General features: G+C 40.9%; 2 protein-coding genes across 9 annotated transcripts in view; one reads left to right on the top strand and one right to left on the bottom strand.

The window, feature by feature from the left end:
- Window positions 1-12,277, top strand: part of mtus1a (microtubule associated tumor suppressor 1a) — a 40,925-nt gene extending 28,648 nt beyond the window's left edge. For 6 of the 8 annotated variants that reach the window (XM_047352981.1, XM_047352983.1, XM_047352980.1 and 3 more), the window contains 8 exons: window positions 4,387-4,453; window positions 8,436-8,650; window positions 8,770-8,875; window positions 9,063-9,136; window positions 9,238-9,333; window positions 9,854-9,970; window positions 10,077-10,174; window positions 11,138-12,277. In XM_047352981.1, the coding sequence (XP_047208937.1) occupies window positions 4,387-4,453; window positions 8,436-8,650; window positions 8,770-8,875; window positions 9,063-9,136; window positions 9,238-9,333; window positions 9,854-9,970; window positions 10,077-10,174; window positions 11,138-11,366 (1,002 nt within the window). In that variant the 3' untranslated portion in view covers window positions 11,367-12,277. Of the gene's footprint in view, window positions 1-1,282; window positions 3,540-4,386; window positions 4,454-8,435; window positions 8,651-8,769; window positions 8,876-9,062; window positions 9,137-9,237; window positions 9,334-9,853; window positions 9,971-10,076; window positions 10,175-11,137 lie in introns of those variants that run through there. The other 2 variants (XM_047352986.1, XM_047352984.1) reach the window with 2 other exon arrangements.
- A 784-nt stretch (window positions 12,278-13,061) lies between these two features.
- pdgfrl (platelet-derived growth factor receptor-like) lies at window positions 13,062-20,604 on the bottom strand. The gene is made up of 6 exons (XM_047352987.1): window positions 20,440-20,604; window positions 19,594-19,867; window positions 19,363-19,514; window positions 17,530-17,823; window positions 16,975-17,111; window positions 13,062-13,399 (listed from the first exon to the last, which is right to left on the bottom strand). Exons 1-6 carry the CDS (start codon window positions 20,492-20,494, stop codon window positions 13,211-13,213), a joined length of 1,101 nt encoding a protein of 366 aa, XP_047208943.1. The 5' UTR covers window positions 20,495-20,604; the 3' UTR covers window positions 13,062-13,210.
- Window positions 20,605-25,029: the final 4,425 nt, after the last annotated feature.

The raw sequence follows: 25,029 nt of genomic DNA, 5'->3' as shown, positions 1-25,029 counted from the left end.
AGTCTATTCCAATTACTTTTAAGAATTATAACACGCTCAAAATATTTTATTTCTGGCTTTTCTTCCAAGATTATTCAATAATTATTTGTAATAGTAGCAAAGGTGACATCCCACAGTGTTTTAGAGAGCAGTCTCTATAAAACAAGGATTTACTTATTTAAAATGGACAAAAAGATTACACTTTAAAGACATTTTAAAATCTCTTTACTATCTTATATTAGCAGTTAGTTCATTTAGTATTACATGAGCCCTCACCTTAGCTCGAAGATTTCTGCTAACATTTGCAAACCCAGCATGTTCAGTAACAGAGAGGTTGAAAGTTTAAAAGAATAAACCGGCAACTTTCCTGGTATCTGCTGAAGTTGCCTCCGGGTAAGTTCACTTCTTCAACAATTCAAGAAAACTTCCCCTAGAGGGTTATGACTCGACATCCCGTGGCAGACGGTTTCTATTCATACCTGAAGAAGGCGGCTATGAAACCCAAAAATCTACAAAGTTCAAAATGACACAGTGGGTGGAAGTGACCAGAACACCGGAGCCACAGGCATACCTCGACATGATGTAGAACAGAATGTTTCCTTTTAAATAACTCTTTACATCTGTGCTTTTAAATACCTCACAGACACAGAAATTGGCTAACTTTAAGACTTCTCTGCTCACTTACCGCTTTGTTCTCAGCATCAAGCTGCTTGGATCATTCGCTGGTTGGAAAAAGACTGTCACTGGTCATCATCTGATATCTCCATATCATCTTTCACTGTATTATGATTCCTGCACACTATCTTGCTTGGAATATTATCTGAGATTTTGGAGTCACTTTTTTATGAATGTATATGTAAATGATTCAAGTAATTTAACAAGAAGTGTATCTCTTTCTTTGGAAAGTATACAAAACAATATTATGAGCTCATATTTCACAGACAGGTTTAATTCTTCCCTCAGAAGGGACTGACTGTATAACCGTTTAATTGCGGAAGACAGTGGTGCTGTATGATGTCTAGTGTATTCTTAGATAGTGTGATCATTCATTAATCAAAGGTTTGAATGCTGCCAGGGGCGACAAAGACTGTTGATTTCTGGTGATACCTGGTGCAGGTTAGTTCCCTGCAGAGAAATGTTTTAGAAAAAGCGTTTCTAAAAGGGAGTCACCAGTGTTTTTATTTCCTTTGGCCTTCTATCAGGCCTGGCCTACAGCTTACTTTTACGCCAGAGGGATGTCTTGCAATCAGATTTTCAGTGGGTGTAGTTGTAATAGAGTTCATATGATTTCTGTACACCTCCAGTGGGATTTAGTGTTTGCAACAGTTTTTGTTAAAACCAAAATGGAACAAATTTTGAGTCGAATCTTGGTTTAATGACCATGTTGGCCTCTGAAATGTGGCAGCTGGGTCTAAGGCACAGAGCGTGATCTTCAGTCACTGACATTTGACTCATGTCCTTCTGTTTGGGCAGCAGGGTTGTGAAACCACACGCATTACCAGATCTTAAAAACACACTTGTTCTTCTGGCAGAAAAGCAGCTGTTGCAGCCTCCTCCTCCTACTGACCCAACCTTCCTGTATTACTGTATAAACTGCTGTATTTTCAACGTCACACCTGTTAAAACACTAATGTCTGTCATTCATGACAGTTGCATAAAGTACTCAGATTTGCCTAACATGCAGGATATTAAAAAGAAGAGCATGATGTGTTTTATTGATATCAATGTAAAGAATGGAATCTGATGGCCACTCAACATGCCAATAATAGGAGTCAGGAGTCTGCCATCGTAGTGTGAGAATGTCCCATCTGTTGCCTTGATATGGTTATGAACTGCTGCCAGGCATTAAGCAAGGACTGTGTGCTGCTGCTTATCATCTGTTTGGATAGGGTGTAAGTGCTGGTTCTGGTTTATCATACTGCCTGTTTCCCATTACCTCCTCGCTTCATTTAAGGCTTGACAGCTTAATTAATAAACTAACCTTTCAAAAGTTTTTATATCCTTTGAACTTTACCGCATTTTGACAAATAATTAACTAACAATGTATTTTTTTTTTTAGAGATTTTGTTTCATAGGCCAACACAAAATAGTGCATAATTAAAAGGGTAAAGAGAATGATAAACAAGTTCTTAAATTATTTTACGAATAAAAATCTGAAAAGTGTGGAGTACATATGTATGCAACCCCTTTTAATCTGATACCCTTAAAATTAATATTTTCAGTCTCTAGATGTTCAGAGCTAGTAGAGGCATATCCCAAAATGTTTGCAGCTGTAATTATAGCTAAAGGTGGTTCTATAAACTATTGGCTACTGCATGCCCCACTTATTAGATTATGTTTTTAAAATACTTTCAGCAGCATTTATTGTCCCCTTTACATTACGTTATACTTTTTGTTGATTGTCACATAAAATTTTGAACTGTTGAACAAAATATATTTCATCTTTCTGCATCTACACGGATTAGAAACCTGGTTTGAGAGGAAATGACTGATTTCTATCCAGTTTTAGTAATGTTAGTGTTGCGCCGGGTATACGAGTTGTAACGCTAACAATATTTGTGACATGAATTTGATCGTAATTTACCTCATTTGTCTGCTGCTGTTTCCCAATAAATGCAGAAAACTGGAAGCTGACCTACAGCAGTTAGCCTCTTATCTCAGTCCTTACTGTGATGTTACTCTATACCGAGAGCATCATCTTTATATACTCCTGGGACACTTCTACTCTTGTGAGAGCAGAAAATAGCTTCCATCCCCAACATCCTATTAAAATATCTGGAAAATGTCCAACCAGACATTTGAAATGGACATATTATTGGATGTTACTATTTTAAACTGCATACATACCTTGAAACTAAAAAAGTAAAAAAAAATAAAGACTGACAAATAGTAAAGCTTGCCAAGATTGATTGGTTTAACTTTCTGTATTGATTGGCCTAATGAGCTAGTCCTTTATTTTTTTTTCTCATTGATTGTACATGAACTGTAAGCAGTCTTGCTCATGGAGAAGATGGTAAATTGATCGGCCACAGCATTAAATCACCTTCTAAGAAAAGGCTGTGCCCATGCAGCCTGTAGCGGGGGATGGTAACATTGTACCCTGGCTGTGTTTAACCTGGGTGGGTCAGTGCAGAGGACAGGTCCTTTCCCATCAGCCTGATGTCAGCCAGCACTGTGCGGTTCATCTGTTTACTCCTCTCAGGCTGCTTTTAGTGCGGTCTTAAAGTGGCCTCTCTGCTGTGGGGGTGGTCATAAAGCACACTGTACCCAGCCCCTGTTGTGTTTTTTTTTTTTCTAGATGAAATACAGTAAAGCACTCTGCAGTCACTCTCTGCTGCCACTGAAGCAGCTTTTTCAGTCCTGCCTCAGACGTAGTAAGACCGTCTGGGAGGGCATGCGTGGTGGAGGTGGTACATCCACCCGGACCACTGTTCGTCCTGGATTACCAAGTCTCCATAGCGACCAGAGGGGACTCCAGCACCCAAGCCTCAGGCTGAGGTTGGATCATGGGCTGTGCTGGCAGCAAAGCTTGTTTTAGTGCTCACTGTGCTGCAGCGAGGGTAACTGGCTTCTACGTTTTTCTTCTCTGCAGTGAGAAATAGATGCAGATCAGGGAAAACGAAAGGCAGGATAGCAAGCTGCTTGCTAATGTAAACTGATCATGTTGGTGATGTTTATCTTGTACAGTTGCTTTTTTTTTCGTGTGTGTGTGTATATAATTAAATTGTGTAGGCTGCACAGTGTGGCGTGTAGAGCATCAGGTTGCAGATGTAAATCTTCATTATAAGAGGGAGGACTTGGAAAGGATGATAAACAGTTTGTGGATGGTTTCTGCGTCAGTTTGAAGTGAAGCAGTAGCACTGCAGCACAACCTGAAGCTGCAACTCTGACTCATAAAGGCTAAGGAAGTTAGGCTGACATGAGAAGTGTAAGAAATTAGAAACATGAGCTGAATGACAAGGAGTTTTTACTTCTGCTCTCAGCATCAGTCATTAGCAGCTTCTGTCGTGATGTTTTATTTAGCTGTTATCCACACCTAAAACTGTCTAGGAAACCTGGATTTATCCGATTCCCGTGTGGATTTAATGCCTTACTTGTTACTGTTATATGTATTATTGTGGTGACTGTTGCTCATTGGGAAGAGCACTGAGTAACGGTGCTCGTTTTGCATCCAGCTTCCTCCTACTACATGTCAATGTGCCCTTGGGCAAAGCACTGAACCTTAAATTGCCTCCCAATCTGTGTATGAATGTGAGTGCGGTTGGGTGAATGTGACTCTAGTGTAAAGCGCTTGGAGTGGTGGTATAACTGAAAAAGGCCTTTATGAGTCCAGTCCATTTACCATTTATTATTAATGCAAGAGTTTGTTGCTCTATGAGAATAAAGTATGTTTGTTTTTCTTTGCAGCGTGATGAAGCCACCAGGCAGTGTAGAAGGCTGTCCCAGGAACTGGTCGACCTTAAAGGAGAACTGGGTAGGTTGTCATACAACACTGTTCTTCACCAGAGGATACAGTCATTATCTAGCTGTTGATCCTCTTTGTATCTCCTCTGGATTTGCATGTTTAGGGCTGTGTTGGTTAGGAGTTAGATAAACCTAAATTAGCTCCTGTTAATTTTACAATGGTAATTACAGGTCCTTCTCAAAATATTAGCATATTGTGATAAAGTTCATTATTTTCCATAATGTAATGATAAAAATTTAACATTCATATATTTTAGATTCATTGCACACTAAATGAAATATTTCAGGTCTTTTATTGTCTTAATACGGATGATTTTGGCATACAGCTCATGAAAACCCAAAATTCCTATCTCACAAAATTAGCATATTTCATCCGACCAATAAAAGAAAAGTGTTTTTAATACAAAAAACGTCAACCTTCAAATAATCATGTACAGTTATGCACTCAATACTTGGTCAGGAATCCTTTTGCAGAAATGACTGCTTCAATGCGGCGTGGCATGGAGGCAATCAGCCTGTGGCACTGCTGAGGTCTTATGGAGGCCCAGGATGCTTCGATAGCGGCCTTTAGCTCATCCAGAGTGTTGGTTCTTGAGTCTCTCAACGTTCTCTTCACAATATCCCACAGATTCTCTATGGGGTTCAGGTCAGGAGAGTTGGCAGGCCAATTGAGCACAGTGATACCATGGTCAGTAAACCATTTACCAGTGGTTTTGGCACTGTGAGCAGGTGCCAGGTCGTGCTGAAAAATGAAATCTTCATCTCCATAAAGCTTTTCAGCAGATGGAAGCATGAAGTGCTCCAAAATCTCCTGATAGCTAGCTGCATTGACCCTGCCCTTGATAAAACACAGTGGACCAACACCAGCAGCTGACACGGCACCCCAGACCATCACTGACTGTGGGTACTTGACACTGGACTTCTGGCATTTTGGCATTTCCTTCTCCCCAGTCTTCCTCCAGACTCTGGCACCTTGATTTCCGAATGACATGCAGAATTTGCTTTCATCCGAAAAAAGTACTTTGGACCACTGAGCAACAGTCCAGTGCTGCTTCTCTGTAGCCCAGGTCTGGGGAATGCGGCACCTGTAGCCCATTTCCTGCACACGCCTGTGCACGGTGGCTCTGGATGTTTCCACTCCAGACTCAGTCCACTGCTTCAGCAGGTCCCCCAAGGTCTGGAATCGGCCCTTCTCCACAATCTTCCTCAGGGTCCGGTCACCTCTTCTCGTTGTGCAGCGTTTTCTGCCACACTTTTTCCTTCCCACAGACTTCCCACTGAGGTGCCTTGATACAGCACTCTGGGAACAGCCTATTCGTTCAGAAATGTCTTTCTGTGTCTTACCCTCTTGCTTGAGGGTGTCAATAGTGGCCTTCTGGACAGCAGTCAGGTCGGCAGTCTTACCCATGATTGGGGTTTTGAGTGATGAACCAGGCTGGGAGTTTTAAAGGCCTCAGGAATCTTTTGCAGGTGTTTAGAGTTAACTTGTTGATTCAGATGATTAGGTTCATAGCTCGTTTAGAGACCCTTTTAATGATATGCTAATTTTGTGAGATAGGAATTTTGGGTTTTCATGAGCTGTATGCCACAATCATCCGTATTAAGACAATAAAAGACCTGAAATATTTCAGTTAGTGTGCAATGAATCTAAAATATATGAATGTTAAATTTTCATCATGACATTATGGAAAATAATGAACTTTATCACAATATGCAAATATTTTGAGAAGGACCTGTACATCTATTCTGTTTCCCATTGATAAACCAGATGCCTGTTCAAACTAGTGTTGTGTAGGTTATATATTTACCACTGCTGACTATATAGTGTTGCTCCACTCCCCCTGAGCAGCTTCTACACCACTACTGGCCTTCAGAGGGCTGATGAACAAAAACAAGTGTTTTACGTCCCATTTAAGTGTCACACTGAATAGCGTTGCACATACATGTATGCTCCAACTCCCCTCTACACACACCAGTATTTATCTGTCTCCTCTAAGACATTAGAGGCGTTTTAGCTCCTCCCCTCTGTGACCGCCTCGGGACTCCCACATGACTGCTCTTATACGCTGAGTGCTGTTATATTTGTACTCTAACACAATCTGTTGTTCAGACAGGCTGGGAGATCTACAGTGACTTGTGTTTTTCAGTCAAACCTTTTGGACATACCTCCTGTGATGTCTAAAGACTTTAAAACCCTTCTTCCTGCTAACTGTTGACAATGATTCAACTCATTTCCACTTGTTGGGTCATTTCTCCTAAAACTGTCACAAATATTTCTTTGCTCTGTGTTGACTAACAAGATGGCTAGCTACACAATATTATTGGCTCCTGTCGTTGGGTTTACACACAAAGGGTTAAATGATGGTGCTTAAACAAAATGAGCCAAGTTTTAATTTTAGTTAAAAAAAAAATGGCAAAGAAATCTAAATTTACATCATTCTGTTGAATTTATTTATATTTTCTTGTCTCAAAAAATGTGAGCTAGTTTTTGTCATTTTGTCCTCCTGATAGTTTTTTTTTCTAAATAAATAATCAAGTAAGAATTTAACTTGGCAGCAACAATAAAAGCAAAGGCTGCTTCTTTAGCCTCATTCAAAAACACAAGTAAAATAGTTTATTGTTTAAGAAATATAAAGATGTGCAAAAACAACTGACAAGTTTATCAAACTGATGATCTTTTCTCATAATAAGCGGCTTACATAAATTGTTTTTCAGCTGTCAGACACAACAGATCTGTACTGTACTGTATCTCCCTGCAGCTCAGTGTCCTTCCTCATTTTTCTCCACTTGTATCTTTCCATCCTCATCTCTCTGTGAGTTCACATCATTCATCCTACTGTCCACACGTTCTCATGTCAGGAAACACCTTTCTCTATTCGGGAAATGTATGTGTTCCATGTAGCTCGTTAGATCCCAGCAGATGGATGTGGAATGAGGTGTACAGACATTCTTGTCTCATGGTATCACAATAGAAACACTGATTTATTATATTGAAATTCAAACAAATACTAGGAAGATTCTGTCACTGGTCACTTCGTACCTCTGTAGTTCTGGTTGTCTCATACCTGACGTTTTCAGAAGTGAAGCTGTGCTGGGTACCATGGCACACTTCCTACCCACCAGGAGGATGAGAAAATACTTTGCTACAATAAAAAAATGAACTGATACGTGATGATTTTAGTACATGGTTCTTTATTTTGTTTACCGAAAGGAAGGGAATTGGCATGTGTTGGTTCACAGTGGTTGCACCGTCGGCCACCCCGACGGTATTCATTAAGCTCAGGGATAACTGGATGAATCACTTTTTTTGTTTCACGTTTGAATTAAATGTCAGAAAGCTCTTTCCAAATGATGAACTTTGTACACAGGCTCATAAAAATTATGTCACAAGCTGACCAGATCTATTCTCAGTATGATTTCATGTCTTTCACTGAACATGTGTCTGCCTCCATAGGGTCAAGTTAAATATGTAATATTAAACTACAGCTGATAGTTTACTGCTCTAAAACGGGAGCTGTTTGTCCACAGCTTCTTATGCTGTTCACTTAATGTTTATGGTCCTTCACCCAAAATCAGAAAAACATCTCTAGTCATGACAAATTGTTTGTGCAGGGAAATGGTGAGTGGGTCCCATTGTGGAATAAGCATCATAACTAACAATAATGCCAGACTGGCAGCTTTTGAAAAGGTTTGGGAGTCTGTTGAGTCACCAATATTGAGCTATACTGAATGATTTGTCCCTTGTTTTCATATTTCTCCCTGCCTATAAATAACTAAGCTGTAGTTGGCTGGGAACAAGGGCCACCTCCCCCTGAAAAATCTGTTTTTCCATTCCTTTTAGGAGACTATTTGATGTCATATGGTTCACCAAACCAGAACTCCTTAGTGGAAATATTAAGTTATTTGCACAGTGAGATACCAAAACAATCTACCCCTTCACTCTTTTTTTTTTTAATGAACACTACACTCTGCCTTTTGTTTTTATCTTGCAGATTGTTCTGTCCACTTGTCCGAGTGCCTTGAGAGGGAAAAGAAAGAATTACATGCAACTCTGCATAATGCAACACAGAAACTGCAGGACGAGCACAAGAAGGAGCTGGCGGAGCTGGAGCAGAAGCTAGAGGCTGTCTACAAGGCTGAATGGGACAATGTTCACCTCACCTATCAGGAGGAAGCAAACAAGTACAAGACTCTCATGCAGCAGCAGGTAGGTCCAAATGTTTGCCTTCTTTATCTGTTTTCGTAGTGTCTTAATTAATTTTAGCAAGCTTTCCTTCTATGATCTTAACTCCTGGAAAAATATGGTCATATTTTGTGTTTTTTTAGATGGAAGAACTGAAAGCCAATCATGAGGCCATGAAGCTGCAACTAGAGAGCAGCCATGCAGAGCAGCTGCAGTCTGTTAAGCAACAGTATGAAATGTCTTTGGAAGGTGAGTAAAGAGTGCTGGATCCAACTTTGAATCTAACATTTTATAAAATACTACTTGATCAACTATTTGTAAAATGAAAACAAATATTTGTTCCATTATAGCTTCATCACTGTAATATGTTGTCAAAGGGTGATCTACCTCAACCACTAATGTACACTTATTTTTCTGAACTTTGTGAACTTCTCAGAACTCAGGAAAGTCCACACTCAGGAGATGCAGTCTTTTGAGCAGACCCTAAAAGACGCAGAAGCTGCTATGTCTGTAAGTTTGTTTGTTTTTTTGTTTGTTTTATTCACCTTAGAGTTTGCTGTACCAGTGTATACCAGTTTGCCCACTGGTTTTGTCCCTGTGTGCATCCACAGGCACAGATTCAGGAGCTGACAATAGAGAATAATGTCCTGTTAGAGAAGCTAGCTGCAGAGGAGAGCAGAAGGAGAGAACTGGGTGAAAACACTCAGGTACTTTTTGTCTGATATAGAAAGGATTAGGTGTTGAAACTCCTCATGACTCCAGTTATGTTTGCCCCTGAGTATCCAAAGTGGAAATGCAATAAAGCCAGTGACTGATAAACCACCAATGGACAGATATAAACTCAGCATGTTTTCTTGGAAGTGAAAGACTCAGTTCTTTGGACAACTGTTCCTGAGATTATAAAAGGTTTCGGTGTGGAGCGTTAAAATCTTATACATTTATAGGGACTACACCACAGACTTATAGCACAGTGGTATGATGAGTATTAGCTTAAAGTTGCAGCTATACGATCCAAACTGTTCTATCATCGGAAAGTAGTAAATTTAACCGCTGCACAGTAACTCACAACATGAAGCCTTATTGAAATAATAGCAGAACTGACAACTGCTCCATGTCCCTGTTTGACGGCAAAATATAATTTGTCTCTGTGAACACAGAGCAAAACACTAGTAGTCAGAGCTCATCTTTGTAGATCCTAATCATGTTGTTGCATTTTTCTCCCCACAGAAGGATTCTCACACTCTGTATTTGGAGCAGGAACTGGAGAGTCTCAAAGTAGTGCTGGACATCAAAAACAAACAGCTTCACCAGCAGGAGAAGAAGCTGATGGGGATTGGAAAACTGGTGAGAACTGGAAAGCAAGAAACAAGATCACAAAACAACATCGTACATATTACTGACGAGCACAGAACTCCCTAAACCCTAAAATCACTCCGCTTGTTTCTAATAGACGGAGAAAAATGTGAAGTTGGATGAAATCCTCATAAAGGTCAAGCAAGAGAATGAAGACCTAAAGGCCCGAATGGAAAGGCACGCTGCTCTGTCGAGGTACCAGAACCACTGAAAGTATTTATAGCTAGAGCTGCACTGATCAGAATTTATTTGGCCAGTTTCCAATCTCCAGCTTTTGTAAAGATTTGACCTGATAATAGCAGTTTTGCCAGGGTTCAAGTTTTAAACCGTCTCTAAGATCTTGTGTAGCACGTTTAGCATGGCTGACACTGCAGTTTGTATTCTTTAGAGAAAGCTGATCCTTATCTTACCACCTCTAGATTTTACAAAGGCTGCCAACATTTCCAGATCCAGAGTTTATTTTATGACAGACAGGAACAATCTCTTCTCTCTGTTCAACCTTCCTGTTATCTGCTGAAAATCTCGCTCACAAACATGCCTCAACATGTAGAAAGCACAGTTTTCTTTTAAATAGCTTTTTCTTTCTCTGTGCCTTATCTGGCTTCATTTTTACCAACGATAAATAAAGGCTAATTTTGTTTTGTTTGTTGTCTTTGTGAGTTTCTTTGGATTACTCATATCAATCTTAACGTTTTGGAGAGGCCTGACTTGAATCCAGTAGATGGCGCTAAAGATCAGAGTTATAGAAAGGAAACCTTCCAATCTTGGAGACTTGAAGCTTATCAGAAAATATGAATGTTCAGAAAATACCAAAATGCTTTAGGGACATGTCTGTCATTTCCTATCAGAAAAAAAGTTCTGGATTGTAAAAAACAAAATATTTGATTTTATGATATTTGATGGATAATGTTTAGCCTAATGATACTTTCACTTATCAGAAAAAGATTGAAGCCGGTCACTAGTCGGGGGCGGTTAATCTGAAATTCAGCCAATACCAGTCATCCCACTGATTTCTCTGGTTAAAACAGTGAAATATATATATATATATTTTTTTTGAAAACTTGATGGACCAAAATAATGCAAATTGAGTGAAATGTTTTATTGTTGAGTAATGCTTCCATTTTGTAAACATTTCTCTGCTGTGCTGCTGCCCCACAGACAGCTGTCCACAGAGCAGACCATGCTGCAGGAGTCCCTTCAGAAGGAGTCCAAGGTGAACAAGCGGCTTTCTATGGAGAATGAGGAGCTGCTCTGGAAGCTCCATAATGGAGACTTAAATAGCCCCCGCAAGGTGTCCCCTAGCCCTACCTCACCCTCCCACTCCTTCAGGCTGCAGTCACCACGGAGTTCCGGATTCTTCTCCAGCCCTCCTGTCTCCCCCAGATAACAGTGGCCCCCCTGCTTCCAGGAAGCAAAGCGTCGTGTTCAGTTTCCCTTCAGGAATAAAAGCTGTGATTGGATCCTATACATGTTAGTTTAAATTTGGCTTCTCCAGGACTGGATAAACTTTGGCACTTTCTGTACAAAGATGCTAAATACTGTTTAAAAAAAAAAAAAAAAAATGTTGCACAGAAGCACTTAAAGCCACCTTGTTCCTTACCTTTGACACCTGATCTGATGAATGGAGGGGAGAAAATCTCAGGACTTCCATGTAAAGAAATACTATTTTTGTTGTTTTATGTTGTCAGAGGCTCGTCTTCCTTAAAGCTCAGCACATGCTCTCATACAGTACATGCATGTGTACACATGCATTTAGTCTTGCAGTGTTAAACAGGGCTTTTTGTGATTCTGGACTCCACAGCCATGGAAAGTCTGACTTCAGGATAGTTTAGGGTGTATATTTCTATTCAGAATATCTAAGGAATTGTTTTGTTTGGACTTCTGCACCTTTTCTCACAAGGATAACAGTCAGTCTTTAGTTTCATACGCTGGCCTTCAACACCCATTTCCTTAAGGTTATATTGGTTTAGAGGGTGTGTGTGTTTTTTGGGGGGTTTTTTAAGCCTGCAAAGCCAGCTTACAGAACTATTGTGGTCCTTCATATTTGTGCTTTATTTGACCAGGGGACCAATCCAAGTCTTTGTGTGTTTGAGTCTTGTCTGTGACCTCCTAAAGGAAGATTCCTCATACAGCTTTAAAGTCAGGTTCCTGTTTTTGAGTTTACAGAAACAGCTTTGCTTGTACACATCAGGGACACTGGATATTTGGAAGGTATGAATATTTTGTGTGGAAATATAGCCAATGTGTGTTGACCCTGTTTGAAATATGCAATTAATAAAGTCTTGTATTAAACCTGAACAGGGGTGATTATTTAATGAAAATTAAAACATTGAGGGGCTTTGCCAGAGATTTATTAAAGGAAATGGGTGCACTGTAGCTTTTACTTTAGTAGAACCACACAGAGACAGCATAAATATGTGCACTTTTTCCCCTTCTTGTATATAATCCAGTGCATATCTCAAATCTGTAATCACCACTATGGTTATTGCAAAGCAGAATATGCAGAAATCATTTCACCAGTCCTACATGAGCTCGGTGGCTGCAGAACACATTCCACATAAGGAGCACATTAGGAAGTCAGTCTGGCACTAAGCTTAGCTATAAACCAGATTCCAGCCTGTAGCAATGGAAAAAACACTGGCAGCTGTTTGGTTTTGGTTTTGATTTTTTTTAGCATCAATGTACAGGTTAAATGTAGCACATTATAGAAGTTTGCTGTTGCACCAAAAATTCAGATTTATTTAATTGAAAAACATCTGCATGTGAAGTGGCTTTGGTTTGTTCCGTGAGGGGTTTTAATTCAGCGCCTCTTTGCTGCTCATGGCACTACTGTTTAGGTTGCAAAGGTTTATTTATATCCTGCTGCTTTATGGAAAAGCTGGAGGCGTGAAAGTGTGACAGTCAGATTGTGTTAATTTGTCCTGGCTGGTTCAGCATTAATCCCTCCAGATTTACTCTGCGTCATTTAAAAACTGTTCCATACAGCGTGAATGGGCCTGGGCTGGTTACTGGTCTGAAGGTAAACCAAGGGTTTAAAATGTTGTTTCATTTTGACTTGTAAATGAAGAAATAAAAGCTTGGGCAAAGCAGTTATAGAATCTTTATTACATTTTAAACATATTAGCATAATACCATTTTGTGGGCAGACATGGATTTTATCTGGTCCTGCAGGTGGTGTCAGAAGCTTTACATATAAAAACAAAAACTGAATCATGTGCTCCTTGGGGGGAATTATGAAGAGACAATTTTGGTTGTCACTATTGTCTCACCGTGCTTGTTCTTAGCTTTACAAATGTAGTTACCAAAGTCAATGGTTTCTATATCCTCCACAGCCAAGATGCTCTGGGAGACCCTTGTGGTGTGGCCCATACCTCTTTTAACCAGCCTCCACAACGTTTGGATGTGAACTGGACGCTGACCCTACAGTACACAAAAAAAACTTTAATTGGTTATGAAAGAGGGTGAAATGCTGTTAGACCTGGGGTGTCTCCACAACTCCAGTCCTCGAGGTCTGGCGACCTGCAGCTTTTGGATACGTCTCTGCTTCAGCACACCTGAATCAAATAAATCTGTCATCAGCAGGACTCTGTAAAACCTGATGACATGTTGACGAGGAGATCCTAAGTACTGAAGTAGAAGGCAAAAGGGCGTAATAAGAGAACAAGTCCTGTTGTCTTCTACTTCAACATTTAGAATCGTCATGTCCTTGATGACTGAGAATCTACACCAGTGCATGCTGAGGAGACAATTTAGCCATGTTGGAGCAGGGACATCTCAAAGTTCAACACTGGCTGAGGACTGTAGCTTGACACCCCTGAGTTAGACTATACAGGTACATCTCATAACATTTAATATCATGACAATAATATTTATGTCATTTCATGAAGTTAAACTCATACACAACTTCTGGATTATTGATCTGGACAGTTGGATAGTAGAGAGGGTTAATAATAGTCAATTAGTGTCAGCTGTTTTGGTGTTAATGAAATTACCAGGTGCACTAAAGGAGAAACAATGAGACAACCCTCATTATTAATTTTGACTGCTTTTCAGTAGTTTTTCATTTGACCAGGGTCAGTGTCATTACTGGTAGCAAGAGGCGATACCTGGACCCTACAGAGGTTGGCAGGCAGTCCAACTCCACCAGGATGGCACATCAATACATGCCATTGCCCAAAGGTTTAATCCATCAGTAGGACTGGTATCTTCTCCTTTCTTCATAGAGGAACAGGGTGAGTACTGGCACTGGTGGGTCAGTGTTGGACTGGGGAGGCATTTCCATGGAGAGACACACAGACCTGTACAGGATAAATGATGGCACCCTGACTCCCATTAGATATCAGGATTAAATCCTTTGACCCATTGCCCCCTTCGCTGGGGCAATGGGTCCTCAGTTCCTCCTGGTACAGGATAATGCAAGAGTATGCAGGCAGCTCCACGAGGATGAGGGAATTGATAGCATTGACTGGCCTCCATCCTCAGCTCCCCTGACCTAAATGCAATAGAACATATCTGAGACATCATGTTTAGGTCTATCTGATGCTACCAGGTTGCACCTCAGACTGTACAGGAGCTCAGTGATGCCCTGGTCGGGATCTAGGAGGAGATAAGGAGCATGCCTCGACGTTGTCAGGCATACATACAATCAATTGGGGGCCATAGAAAACTACCATTCTGAGTTGTTGCAATGACATTTCAGCAGATTACACTAGCAGCCGCATCAGTTCAGTTTAATTTTCTCAGAGACTATCTCTCAGAGAGGTCTTGGCACCTCCCCACACTGCCATACCCCAGAGAGAATCTATGGGGTTTAAGTTATACATCCATGCCACGCCGCACTGATGCAGTAATTTATGCAGAAGAACTGACCAAGTTTTGAGCACTTATATTGTAAAACCGACATTTCTGTATTTGCCTTATGTGACATTTTAAATACAGAATTTTCATTTTCCAACAAGACCTGGTACCAGCCCACACTGCCAAACATCCCAAAAGTTGGTCCAATGACCATGGTGTTACTGTTCTTGATTGGCCAGCAAACTGGCCTGACCTGAACCCCATAGAGACTAGCATATTTTCAAGAGGAAGATGAAAGACACCTGCAGATGACCTAAAGGTCAAAGCAACCTGAGCTTCCATTACATCTCAGCAGAACCACAGGCTGGTTGCCTCCATACCACGCTGCATTAATGGAGTAATTCATGCAAAAAGAGCCCAGACCAAGCATTGAGGGCAAAGAAATGAACATACTTTCAGAAGCCTGACATTTGTTTATTTTTATGGATCTTATATAATATTTTTGTTTTCTAAGATACTGAATTTTGGGTTTTCATTATTTGTAGCCAACAAAGGCTTGAAGTATCTTACTTTGTGTAATGAATCTATACATGGTAATACGAGTTTCACTTTATGAAATGAGCAACGATACATGTTGAACTTGTTCACGATATTGTATTTTTTACATGTACCTGTAGTTAGGTTTTCTGCCTTGTCAGGAAGTAAATTCTCACAGGTTATCCAAAAAAAGAACCACATTTTTAGGAATGTATTTTACTAAGCAGTCAGATATCTGACCAGTAGATATTGTTAATCTGCTTAAAGTAACTCACCATTAATTAATTAATTTCACCTTAAAGGGTTAGTTTAGGATTTTCTGTTCTGTTGAAACATCATAAACAGTAATATCTCACACTAGATAACTGTTAGTCTGGCTAAAACCAAATCAGACTTCTGGTGTTTTAAAACATCTCCCATCTAAGAAATGGCAGAGCAGTTTATGCAAATGCTATTTTATGAACCTTTAACCTCTTCCCCCCCAAAATACCTGAAAATGTCTGAGCAGAATTGTTATGGCTTAAACTATTTTGTAGCTTTTAAAGTTAAATTACATAGAAATGTCACTTTTGTTTTTCTCTCGCCTAGATTCTTTTGTTTGTTTTTATGTAACTGTACAAGGAGGGCTAAAAATATGAACTGAGACATTAGATAAAAGTCCTACCTATTACAAGTTCAAATTTGATAACAAAAGCACAAAAACTGACTATTCTTGACAGGTTTTTCTGTGAGATTGTGCATGCATTTTCTATAGTGGCCTTTTGGAGTCTCCAGAAGCAGGATCTGATGCTCATATAAAAGAGCAATATTGATACATGTTCACACATCAGGGTCTCCAGGAACACCAGCAAAAGTCACCAGGTTTATCACTAGTCGCCTTCGGGGGAACCAAGGGGGTCTCATTAAGTCACTAAGTTGGCAAAACCCGTACTAAGAGTGGAACATGTCAAACGTTTCTAGTCAGAGTAACTGTCTGATCTAAAAGTAAAGCAGTGTAAAAGTCCAAAACATTTTAGAATATTAAGTGAAAGATATTTAATAGATTTTTACCATAGCTTACTTTACTCCCAGGTAGGTGCTCTGAACAGAAAAGCTTTTAAATGTTTCTTGGTAGCACACGTTTCACACAGGAAGATCACTGGTGGCGCACCACCTCCTACCACTATGGCCTGTTTAAATTTTCATCGGCTCTTTTGTAAATAACCGCTCAGTGCAAACACAATGACGGCTTAAAGGTCTATTAAATAGCACTGCATAAACTGCCTTGACGTTTTTAAGACTGAAGTTGTTTTAAAACAGGAGAAGTCTACTTTGGTCTACTAATCTGGATTTATGCTAAATAAAGACACCGGGAGAGTTATCTACTGCAGAAAAGATACGTGCTTATAACCTTTCAACAGAACCTCACTTCAGAAACTAAAACTATCCTTTTAAGCCTGAGTTTAACTTGTTTTTGTAAGATCTAAGCATATTTCATCCAGAATTCTGCATACAGGGGCTTTCCTAGACCGCACATTTAGACAGCAGTGAATGAAATTCAGTGGAAGGGTTTTCAGAAGATTTTATTTAAATTATTTTCCTTCTTTAATTAGAAATCTCTCCATGTTTTGCCTACTCCTTCATATTTATACCAGTTTTGATAAATCATATATTTCCCTTACCTGTCCAGGATAAGACCAGTTGAAGCTCACGTCCACCTCTGGTTCTCCCAGCACAGTGCAGGTCACATTAACATTGTCACCTCCTCTCACCAGCTCAGGAGAGGCTCCAAGGCTCACAAATGGTGCCCCACTGGGAACTGTTAACAGGAGATGGTCTTTCTTATCATTTTCATTTTACATGGAATCATAATAATAATCTGCTGCTGTAAAAATATGTAGTGTTTAAACAGCTAAACAGGCACAAATCCATCTTCAGTTGCCATTTAGACATGCAAAACCTGCTTACTTTACCTAAACACGTTCTATTTATTATTAAAATAATGCACAAACTTGGCAATAAAGATGGTTCTGATAAACCTATTTCCTCCTGTTTGCAGGCTGGACTTTCATTTCACCTGGCAGACATCCACATAAATGAGGGCTTTTTGCATGTTTCTTTCTGTAATGCTTTTGCAAAAGTATTTTGTGGTAAGTTTGTTGTTTAATGGCAACAAGATGTGAAAAAGACCGAATTGTATGAATACATTTGGCCTCTCTAAAGTGCTGTATCCTTACCTTCTACATACAACAGCTGGTACTTGGTGGAGATTTGAGGGGTGCCCTTGGACGCAGCCTTGCAGTAGAAGACCCCCTGAAGATCTGCACTGGGATTTTGCAGGATGAAACCCCTGGTGGGGTCATAGGTCATAAGAGTCCTATTTGATGTGATTTCCTCAGCAGGGACCTCTCGGTGCAGCGACACCTTGGCCTGGGGTTCGGTCACGCGACAGGGCACGACTGCAGGCCTGTCTGGGCGTAGGTATACAATCTCAAAGTGGATGGCCGATGGGACGAAGAGGTTGTCTTTGTCTGGAATACAGTTGTGTGGCATCAAACCAATATGTAATGTATTTTAGGGGTGACTGATTTACTTTCTCCTATTCGAGTACAGTTAAAGACTCACTGAAAACCTCTTTATCACCTATAGTGTCTCGATTTCTCTCAAAAAGCAAAAGCAAAATTACATCCATCCACCTGCTGAATGTGTGTTGGCTCTTTATTCTGTCTTAAATCTCTGTTTTAGTTAGATGAGGCAAATATATGGCCCATGTTCAACATGTAGACCCAAGCTGTGCCTGGTCTGTATAAAACTGACAGCATCCAGTCAAACAAACAGAGCTGGACTGACTGTCAGCCACAGTGCTGATGATCAAGGTTGAGACAAAAGCAAAATGGCTGCAACATGTAAACAAGAAGCTGCAGTTATAACTTACTGATACATCTTTTTGAGCTGTGCAGGTGTCCAGTGATTAATGTTGTACAGCATCATCCACAGTTATTAGCACTCCTGGTACAGATGTCTAAACTACCTTCAAGTAAATCTTTTATTGTGGAAGCAGAATCTCACACAAATAAGCTGTGATTAGGGAAATCACCAAACCTTGAAGATCTTCACATGAATCAAAAAAATCTTAAAAGAAAACTGTAACTGTGACAAATACGACTTGTCTTTATACTAACACCAGCCGTTAAAAATATCTCATGTTCTCTGCTGCAGAACTGCTGCAAAGAGTGGCATCTTGGGGTCACCAACACTTCATGACAAGTCGACCCTATCTCCATGCCAACCAGCTGTTTCTGAGACATTCCAAAAAAAAAAAAACGTTTCTGTCCAACCATTGCAAACATAAACTTACGAGGGTTGCCAAACTTCATTAATATTTTAGCTGGAACTGTATGCTTTGGTCAGATGAGACTAACATTTATCTTTTCAACACTCCGGGTGAGCTTTACCCACTGTGGAAAATGGTAGATCTATTATGCAGTCGACCGGTTTCTCTTCCAGAGGCCCTGGGAACCTTGTTAGAGTGACTGTCATAAACGCTTTGAGATACCAGAGGATTATAAATTCAGATCTAGTGGTCCCTGTCAGAAAGCTAAAAATTGGTTATTACTGGATCTTTCATCTGGGTAAAGATCCAAAACATATGGCCAAAATCAACATAGCAATGCTTCGCTGGACACAAATTCACCCTTCTTACATGGCCATGTAAGTCCCCAAATCTAAAGATTATAGAAAACCTGAAAGGACACGGGTAACTGGACCATATCCAGAGATTGTGCAAAGAGGAATAGTCAAAAATGGTCTTTGTAAGCTTCAACCATGTAAAAAGTTATAGACCGAGTATGATCCACTTAGTAAAGAGCGGTGCTAATATTTGTGGTACAGAAAATTTTCTTTACCAGAAGGACCAATAATCGTGAATAAATGGTACTTTTTTAAGTAGAGTCCTACAATCTGGCTACCCTTAAACTGGCTTGCACTGATTTACATGTCTGATCTCTTTTTATGCAACTGCAAACAGATTTTCTGCTGGCTAGTCATATAAAATGTACCCTAAAGCTCACCTGTGAAGTAGATGTATGAGGTGTACGTGCGATCGTGGTCCTTCTGACAGTCTGTCCCATCGCACACTATGACCCAGCAGCTGTAGGAGCCCGTGTCAGCGGCAGAGGGCGAGGTCAGGATCAGCTGGCTGTACTTATCACTATGCTTGATGCTGCAGATAAGAAGTAAAAGATAAGACAAACCCATCCACCAGCTCCATGCCTTACACAGGAAATGTTTCTCTGGAGCACCTGAGGCGCGAGTCGTTAAAGGTGCCCAGGTAGGTCGGGTAGGACCATCTGATCTTGCTCCCTTTGCAGCGCAGCTCCACATTCTTCCCAGGAGTCAGAGAGGTGCTCTGGCCGAGACGCAGGAAGCGGCCCTTATCCAACACCTGGGTCAAAAGGGACTGGTTTTTCCCTTTTCTGCTGGTTGGTGCTGGCTGGCGAATTCTCACCCGCTTCCCACCTGAATGGGTGTTGCTTTCATCTGTACCTTTTTTTCTCTTGATTGCTTGGCAGGATCCTGCATGCACAGAGACACGTTGGGAGGGAGGGAGGGAGGAGGGCGAGTTTCCCAGCTGTGACAACAGGAAGGCTGAAAATCCTTGTTAGTGGCTCCAAATATGCACTTCTTCTATTTGTTTTTATCTAAGCAGGAACTGAATGTAAAATATTCTGTAGGTCACTTTCACTATTTGTTCCACCATACAGTGCAGCATATATTTGAAAGGTGAGCAGTAAGAGGCAGATAATTATAAACGTCTGTTGCATTCCTTCACATCCAGTCAGCAGGTCTGCAAAAACACTTTGAAAAATCCTCCCCCTAAGTTAAACACTTCCACATATCACCTACATGAAAGCAAATACAACAAACACATATCTTAGAGAGGAGGTGAAATAATTCTGTATTATTATGTTGCTCATATGTACAGTTTTTGAAGAAAAGCCTCCCTTCACACACATCAGACATGCACCGAGAGGTTCCCCTCTGGCCAGCGTTCAAACAGTTTTCTTTTTTCAAATCGACGAGGATGTTACCAGGTTGTTCCATCCATAAATCTCCTCAACAGATGTTGAAACGTGGACCTTACTCACCATTTTGGAGCTCAACCCAGATCAGTGCCAGACAAAGTACAGCCTGGAGCTTCATGGTCAGGGAGCTGTGAGCCCTGCTCGACCATGCAGACTAAGGAGGTTTGGTGAGGGGCTCTGAGAAAAACTGAACCTGGAAGGGAAAATAACTTCAGAGTTCTTCTTGTTCCTCCCTCCTCTCAGGCCCGAGGAGCAGTAATGTGTAGTCTGAAGCCCTCTGCTGGACCTGATGGTGAATTAGTCTTCTGCTAAAGGATGTGTTCACATATTTTCCAACCCACAAAAAAATGATGTGAATCAAAGATGCAGTAGATGTGTGATGTCCTGGCGCTGTTTGTGGACCACAACTGGGAAGCTTTTGCCATTCCCATCCAGGATTTGGTCTAAGATAGTTTTTAAATTTAAGATTACAAACTGAAGTGCCCTGAAAAGTGTTTATGCATCTTCAACTTTTTTACATTTTGTTGCATTATATTCACAGACTTGCATTTTATTGGGTTTTTCTGTAGAAGTGTTAATGGTTTCTAAATCTTCTTGCAAACAAAAGTCAGAAAAGAACACAGTGCATTCATACTCCAGCCCCTTTACTCTGACACCCCTAAATAAATGCATCAAACGGGCTACATAAGTCATCTAAATAGTAAATGGAATCCAACTGTGTGTACAATTATTTCAGGTGAAGGCCTCAGTGAAGGTAATTTTACAGTAATACAGTAATGGAAGAAAACCTGTTAGAGGCTGAAAAAAACCTGAAGCTCATCTTCCAGCAGGACACTGACCCTGACATACAGCCAGAGCTTTAGTAGAATGGCTTAAGATTAAAGGATATTCATGTGTCCCAAAAGTCTAGACCTAAATCCAATTGAAAATCTGTGGCATGACTTGAAAATGTATTTTCACCGATGCTCTTGATCCAAATCGGACTGAGCTTGAGCTTTTTTGGAAAAAAGGAATGAGCAAAGATGTCAGTCTCTAGGTGTTTATAACTGGCAAAAGCTTATCACAAAATGCTGTACTTGCAACTGTGATAGCAGTGAAAGGTGGTTCTATAAAGTATTAATTCAGGGGGAAGTGACTAAAAATGCATGCCACACTTCTCAGATTTTTTTATTTGTATTTCTTTCCACTCCATAATTATGGACAACTTTGTTGGTTGTAAAGTGACAAAATAGGGAACATTTCAAGGGGTGTGAGAGCTTTTGCAAGGCACTGTTACTGCAACCAGGCAGAAACATAATAAACTGTAAAAATAATATGGTGGAAACAAGAAAAACTGGATATCAGCTCAAGTAAATGTTATTTTGTTGGGTTTTTTTCTCACTAAGGTTGGTTGTTGTGTAAAATGTAAATAAAAACAGAATACAATGATTTGCAAATCCTGTTTAGCCTATATGCAATTTAATACACTACAAAGAAAATATAGTTAATGTTCAAACTGATAAACGTTGTATTTTTCCAAATATTCACTCATTTTAAATTTGATGCTTGCAATATGTTCCAAAAGGTCTTGGACAGGGGCAACAAAAGACTGGAAAAGTTAAGGAATGCTCAAAAACACCTGTTTGGAACATTCCACAGGTGAACGGGTTACTTGGAAACTGGTGAGAGTCATGATTGGGTATAAAAGGAGCATCCCTGACTCAGTCGTTCACAAGCAAGGATGGGGAGAGGTTCACCACTTTGTGAACAGCAGCCTGAGCAAATACTCCAACAGTTTAAGAACAACGTTTCTCAACATACAATTGCAAGAACTTTAGAGATTTCATCATCTACAGTCCCTAATACAGTGCCTTGCGAAAGTACTCAGCCCCCTTGAACTGGTCAACCTCTTGCCACATTTCAGGCTTCAAACATAAATATATAAAATTCAAATTTTTTGTGAAGAATCAACATCAAGTGGGACACAATCATGAAGTGGAATTAAATTTATTGGATGTGTCAAACTTTTTTAACAAATAAAAACTGAAAAGTGGGGCGTTCAATATTATTTGGCCCCCTTGCGTTAATACTTTGTAGCGCCACCCTTTGCTGCAATTACAGCTGCAAGTCTTGGGGTTTGTCTCTATCAGTTTTGCACATCGAGAGACTGAAATTCTTGCCCATTCTTCCTTGCAAAACAGCTGGAGCTCAGTGAGGTTGGATGGAGAGCGTTCATGAACAGCAGTCTTCAGCTCTTTCCACAGATTCTCGATTGGATTCAGGTCTGGACTTTGACTTGGCCATTCCAACACCTGGATACGTTTATTTGTGAACCATTCCATTGTAGATTTGGCTTTATGTTTTGGATCATTGTCTTGTTGGAAGATAAATCTCCGTCCCAGTCTCAGGTCTCTTGCAGACTCCAGCAGGTTGTCTTCCAGAATGGTCCTGTATTTGGCCCCATCCATCTTCCCATCCATTTTGACCATCTTCCCTGTCCCTGCTGACGAAAAGCAGGCCCAAACCATGATGCTGCCACCACCATGTTTGACAGTGGGGATGGTGTGTTCAGGGTGATGAGCTGTGTTGCTTTTACGCCAAACATAATGTTTTGCATTGTGACCAAACAGTTCGATTTTGGTTTCATCTGACCAGAGCACCTTCTTCCACATGTTTGGTGTGTCTCCCAGGTGGCTTGTGGCAAACTTTAAATGAGACTTTTTATGGATATCTCTGAGAAATGGCTTTCTTCTTGCCACTTCCATAAATACCAGATTTGTGCAGTGTACGACTGATTGTTGTCCTATGGACAGACTCTCCCACCTCAGCTGTAGATCTCTGCAGTTCATCCAGAATGATCATGGGCCTCTTGGCTGCATCTCTGATCAGTCTTCTCCTTGTTCGAGATGAAAGTTTAGAGGGACGGCCAGGTCTTGGTAGATTTGCAGTGGTCTGATACTCCTTCCATTTCAATATGATTGCTTGCACAGTGCTCCTTGGGATGTTTAAAGCTTGGGAAATCTTTTGGTATCCAAATCTGGCTTTAAACTCCTCCACAACAGTATCTCAGACCTGCCTGGTTTGTTCCTTGGTCTTCATGATGCTCTGCACTTTGAACAGAACCCTGAGACTATCACAGAGCAGGTGCATTTATACGGAGACTTGATTACACACAGGTGGATTCTATTTATCATCATCAGTCATTTGGGACAACATTGGATCATTCAGAGATCCTCACTGAACTTCTGGAGTGAGTTTGCTGCACTGAAAGTAAAGGGGCCGAATAATATTGCAGGAACAGCCATATCAACAACATCCAGAAACGCCGCCAGCTTCTCTGGGCCAGAGTTCATCTGAGATGGACCAATGCAAAGTGGAAAATTGTTCTGTGGTCTGACGACTCCACATTTCAGATTTGTTCTGGAAATCATGGAAGTCGTGCCCTCCAGCCCAAAGAGGAAATGGACTTTTCAGATTGTTATCAGCGCACAGGTCAAAAGCCAGCTTCTGTGATGGTATGAGGGGTGTGTTAGTTCCCATGGTATATGTCAAGGCACCATTAATGCTGAAAGGTACAAACAGGTTTTGGAGCAACATCTGCTGCATCTTGGGGTCTTGTTCACAAGTGAGGAGAAGAATGGAGTCGATCGACAGACAGATCGGTGCGGCTGCCACAGTAATGGGGGCGCTGTGCCGGTCCATTGTGGTGAAGAGAGAGCTGAGCCGAAAAGCAAAGCTCTCAACTTACCGGTCGGTCTACATTCCTACCCTCACCTATGGCCATGAACTTTGGGTCATGACCGAAAGAACGAGATCCCGGATACAAGCGGCTGAAATGAGCTTCCTCCGTAGGGTGGCCGGGCACTCCCTTGGAGATAGTGTGAGGAGCTCGGCCATCCGGGAGGGGCTTGGAGTAGAGCCGCTGCTCCTCCACATCGAGAGGAGCCAGTTGAGGTGGCTCGGGCATCTATACCGGATGCCTCCTGGACGCCTTCCTCGGGAGGTGTTCCAGGCACGTCCCACCGGGAGGAGGCCCAGGGGATGGCCCAGGACACGCTGGACGGACTATGTCTCTCAGCTGGCCTGGGAACGCCTTGGGCTCCCCCTGGAGGAACTGGAGGAGGTGTCTGGGGAGAGGGACGTCTGGGTGTCTCTGCTGAGTCTGCTGCCCCCGCGACCCGGTCCCGGATAAAGCGGAAGACGAGTACGACATACAGTATTGTGTAATCACAGCATGCTGGCCAAACTTTGTTCTGTGCAGGTAAAAGTCACTTTGACTCAAGGACTGCCTTTTATTCAAGCATTTCTACTCCAACAATTGAGGAATCATTTTGCTAGGTAGTTAACATTACAGGCTAATACATGCCGAAGGCTGAATATAATGTTCTATGATATCGAGCAGCAAACACAAAATGATGAATAAATAGGAAAATGTTGCTTAGCTGTCTGTTTGATTTTATTAGCATAATAATAGATGCAATGCTAACATTAACTACCTAAAGTAGGTTTGTGATTTTAAATGAAAGGTGGTTCTTAAGTTGAGCTACATGAAAGTGTGGTTAGTTATATTGATATTGGTAATGCTTTATTAGTTCATTATTAGTGTAATGTTTCAACTCTGTCAGAAAATAATAAATAATGTTTTCTATTTAAACAGGGAGTTCCCCAGTGTTT

This window comes from Girardinichthys multiradiatus, chromosome 23, assembly GCF_021462225.1.
Source record: "Girardinichthys multiradiatus isolate DD_20200921_A chromosome 23, DD_fGirMul_XY1, whole genome shotgun sequence".
NCBI lineage: Eukaryota > Metazoa > Chordata > Actinopteri > Cyprinodontiformes > Goodeidae > Girardinichthys > Girardinichthys multiradiatus.
This window is presented reverse-complemented; position numbering and strand designations above follow the sequence as displayed.